The sequence below is a fragment of the Glycine max genome, chromosome 10 (genome assembly GCF_000004515.6).
Source record: "Glycine max cultivar Williams 82 chromosome 10, Glycine_max_v4.0, whole genome shotgun sequence".
In the NCBI taxonomy this organism is placed as follows: Eukaryota; Viridiplantae; Streptophyta; class Magnoliopsida; order Fabales; family Fabaceae; genus Glycine; species Glycine max.
In genome coordinates, this window is record NC_038246.2 from 31,840,915 (window position 1) to 31,844,636 (window position 3,722).

Below are 3,722 nucleotides of genomic sequence, written 5' to 3' on the forward strand. Positions count from 1 at the left end.
ATTTCATCCTTAGGTGTTTTAAGGAGCTCGTTCTATTAAACTGTATGTATTTGCGAATGTCTAAACAAAGAGTGGAGTAACTGCAAAAGGAACATTGATGTTAAAGCAAAATAATATTGAGACAAGGAGGAAAGAACACTTCCATACCCTCTTGCTCATATATATGGTAACTAACAAAGTATAATTGAAACTTTGTCACTCTTTTTTTCTACATATAAATAAGAGGATTAAAGGATTTTATATTTATTTTCATAACTATCGTAATTTGAGTCTTTAACTTATTGGTGAAATCTTAAGATATTCTTTAAGAAATTATGAGACTAATTTTCATGTTTCTCATCCTTCTTTAAGAATATATTAAACAGGAATCCAACCCAATTTTTTTTCTCATAGCTAGACTCAGCAATACCAACTGAGTTATTGATATTTTATGCAATGAAGAGATCACACTGATGATGTTCTAATTCAGGAAATTAATAATGTCTCTGTCCTTTCTCATGAGCATTGGATAAATGCTAGGAAATTAGAAAGTATACGATGAGCATTGGATAAATGCTAGGAATACTAGAATGCATATGATGGCCGAGTCACCCAGCTATCATATGATTTCTAAAAATCTTACCCAAATATAGCCATTTTATTAATGTTATTGTTAATATATAGCAGTTTCTGTTTTCAATCTTTGCCTCTTAAGTGAGAAACAAAGTAAGTGACAAAGGATACTGTAAAGATAAAAAAAATTCTAAGCAACATTACAAGTATACCACATTCACTAATAGATATTGAAAAGATAAAAATTCTAAAGAAAAATGCTATATTTACAAATACGTGAAATATATTTAAACCTCTATTTCCCTAAGTGGGGATGGGGGAGGGGCAGCATTACAAAGAAGAGTGTTGCTAGGTGCATCCAGCCTTATTGCTGGTGCATCCGGTATTCTTAAAAAATGATAAAATTGTTCTTATTTGGTTTTCCTCCTACGGATCAACTTGATCCGTTCGAAAGTCTCTTACAGATCAACTTGATCTGTAAGAGGAAAAATAATTATAATATACTTTAAAGATACAACATATTTATTTATAATATAATTAAATATATTTTTATTTTATTAATTATAATATATTTATAAATATTGATTTATTATAAATAATTAATTTTTTAATATATTTTTTTAGAATAAATTTGTTTAGAAGATGATATTAAAATACTTACTCATTCCCATTATAATTATTGTTTAAGGTTATTTTATACATATTAATAAAAATCAATAAATACATAAAAGATAATATTATAAAGAATATAAAAAAATAATTAGTATTATATTAAAAATTAAAATACTAACTAGTTTATAATACATTTTTTTACATGATCATTAGTACAGATGGAAAAATAGTAATTATAAGATAATTTAAAAATATTAGTACGTTATATAAAATAAGGATCTTAGATAATGAATGATGTCCATTTTTTGTTTAATTTTTTTTACACCCTTTTCAACTTCTTTATTTCAATTATATTTAAAGTCATATTTCAAATTATTTTTTATTAGTTGGTAAACTAAGTTAACTAGACCATTTATAATAATTTACATATACTATAACAAAGTTAACTAGACCATTTTAATAACACGCGTGTATATAGACACAAATGGAATGCACAATCAATGAAAATAAATAAAACTAACATTACTAATGAAAATAAATAAAACCAACAATACTCATGAAATGAGTTCATGTACAATATCTGTATATACATGGAATATCAATATAAAATATGTACATAAACTACGCCTGATCCGTGTGCCGTCTGCGTCTAGACCTAGCATATAGAAGATGGTCCTGTGTCACACTCCTGACCAACCTGAGGCATTCTTCGATCACCTCATGTGTCAATGAGCCAGGCATGACCACCCCTAAACTCAGATGGCGCTCCAACCTCTCAGCAATGTCATCACAAACTTCCTGTTACATACAAAACAAACTAATTACACAAATTATTATGCAAATATTGAGGTAAATGACGTAAATTATTAGTATTACTTACCACTGTATGTCTAGGCTCCTCCGCAGATGTCGACGATGCTCCTGGCTCCGACACGCGAGAGATATCCGTTTGCGGGGCCTGAGGGACGACTCGAGGCTGCGAGACGTGACCATGAGGCAGAGGATCTAATGTGTGGCCTAGTGTCATGAAAGGATGGGAGATGCGGAAGAACCAGTCCATGTAGTCACTAGAACACGCCCCTGGCACAACGCACACCTCACCTGCTGGAACGATATGATCCTCGTAGTGCATTCACGTGTCATGTATATCATCATACGAAACCCATGAATCAACAGGAGGAGCATGAATGGTCTACGTGTTGCCAAACTGCCGCACGACCCTCTCCGGTCGGTAATAAACAACAACAGACCCCCAGCACAAGAGACCGGAATAGCATGATCTGACGTGGAAGTCCCGGACCTCTCGGTGCTCCCCATAAGGGATCCAACAGACATCTGGAATCCGGAGTCGGTCCAGGCGCTCCCTGTACGCCGACGTACGAATTCTCTTCACGGTCTTCTTGGTCGCAATCCACCTACACGCACACGGAGAATCCTCGTCGTACTCCTGATCAGCAGTGGAGTCCGCGACCGACGAAAAGTGCTCGTAAATCCAGCACTACAGATGTAACATCAAAATTATAAACATTAATAATGAAAGTGTAACAAAATTTAAAGTTGAACATTGTTGAGGCTAAACGAATAAAAAACATATTTGTTACCTGTAGCAGTGTGATGTAACTGCCGAGCTATCGGTTGTGGCTCATAGATGCATCGTTCAGCTGGTCATACATATGCACCAAATCAGCCACTCCCCAAGCGTACCTCTCCGTCATACTGAGGTCACGAAGGGCCTCCAAGTAGACAACATGGACATTGGTTGCACTCTTGTTAGCAAACAGAGTGCAACCCAGAAGGTGAAGAAGATATGCGCGAGCCGCAGCTGTCCAATGACCTGCCTAGCATCGGCGCTCATATATATCACGTACCCATTACAGGCGTACATACAGTTCGCGACACTAGACTGTCTCAGCCCTAGCAGACTCTGGAGAGACCATCAACAAGTCCACCAACATCTGAACCGCATCGTCCATGTGCAAGGGCTCAAAAGCGTGTAAGTCGCCAATAACGGGAAGATGGAGAAGAGAGGAGACGTTGTCCAATGTGATGGTGAGCTCTCCCACTGGGAGATGGAAACTAGACGTCTCCCGGTACCACCACTCCATAAACACGGACAAAAGTCCCCGATCGCCGGTGTCTACCGAACACGCGATCAGAGGACTTAGTCCTGTACCAGCAACAAGTCCCTCAATGGCAGGGACAGGCTTGCCTAAACTGTGGACCTTCCTCCCATGAGAGGATAACTTCAATTCAGGACGCTCCTGAATTGAAGTATAAAGGAACGCAAAATTCGTTAAAATCATCATTTAAAGGAAAACTAATTACAAGTAACTAAAATTAAATAGTATAAATACCTCTCCCGTCTATACGCTGCAAGCAACGTGATCCGCATATAGGGTCAACACGGATGGGTCGCTCGGACCACCCAGAAATCCCTCATGCGCGTCCTCAACAGGCTCTGCGCCTGTGTTCGCAGGAATGTCCTCTACAGCAGCTGGTGCCTCCATCGGGTCATCCTAAACATCTGGCGCAGGGATGACTGGCTCATCGATGTGATC

At 37.6% G+C, this 3,722-nt stretch overlaps 1 protein-coding gene across 1 annotated transcript; it reads right to left on the reverse strand.

The window, feature by feature from the left end:
• Positions 1 to 2,356: 2,356 nt before the first annotated feature.
• LOC102669214 (protein MAIN-LIKE 1-like) lies at positions 2,357 to 3,671 on the reverse strand. Its single transcript, XM_006590031.1, has 4 exons — positions 3,534 to 3,671; positions 3,099 to 3,425; positions 2,844 to 3,002; positions 2,357 to 2,662 (listed from the first exon to the last, which is right to left on the reverse strand). Exons 1-4 carry the CDS (start codon positions 3,669 to 3,671, stop codon positions 2,357 to 2,359), a joined length of 930 nt encoding a protein of 309 aa, XP_006590094.1.
• Between the last annotated feature and the right edge of the window lie 51 nt (positions 3,672 to 3,722).

Excerpts from the sequence above, each read along its gene's own strand:
- LOC102669214 (XM_006590031.1), bottom strand. The coding sequence starts at position 3,671 with ATGGAGGCACCAGCTGCTGTAGAGGACATTCCTGCGAACACAGGCGCA. Across the intron at positions 3,003-3,098 it reads TGTTGGTGGACTTGTTGATG|GCAGGTCATTGGACAGCTGC; the intron begins GTCTCTCCAGAG and ends CGCCGATGCTAG. Across the intron at positions 2,663-2,843 it reads CTTGGGGAGTGGCTGATTTG|TGCTGGATTTACGAGCACTT; the intron begins GTGCATATGTAT and ends TTACATCTGTAG.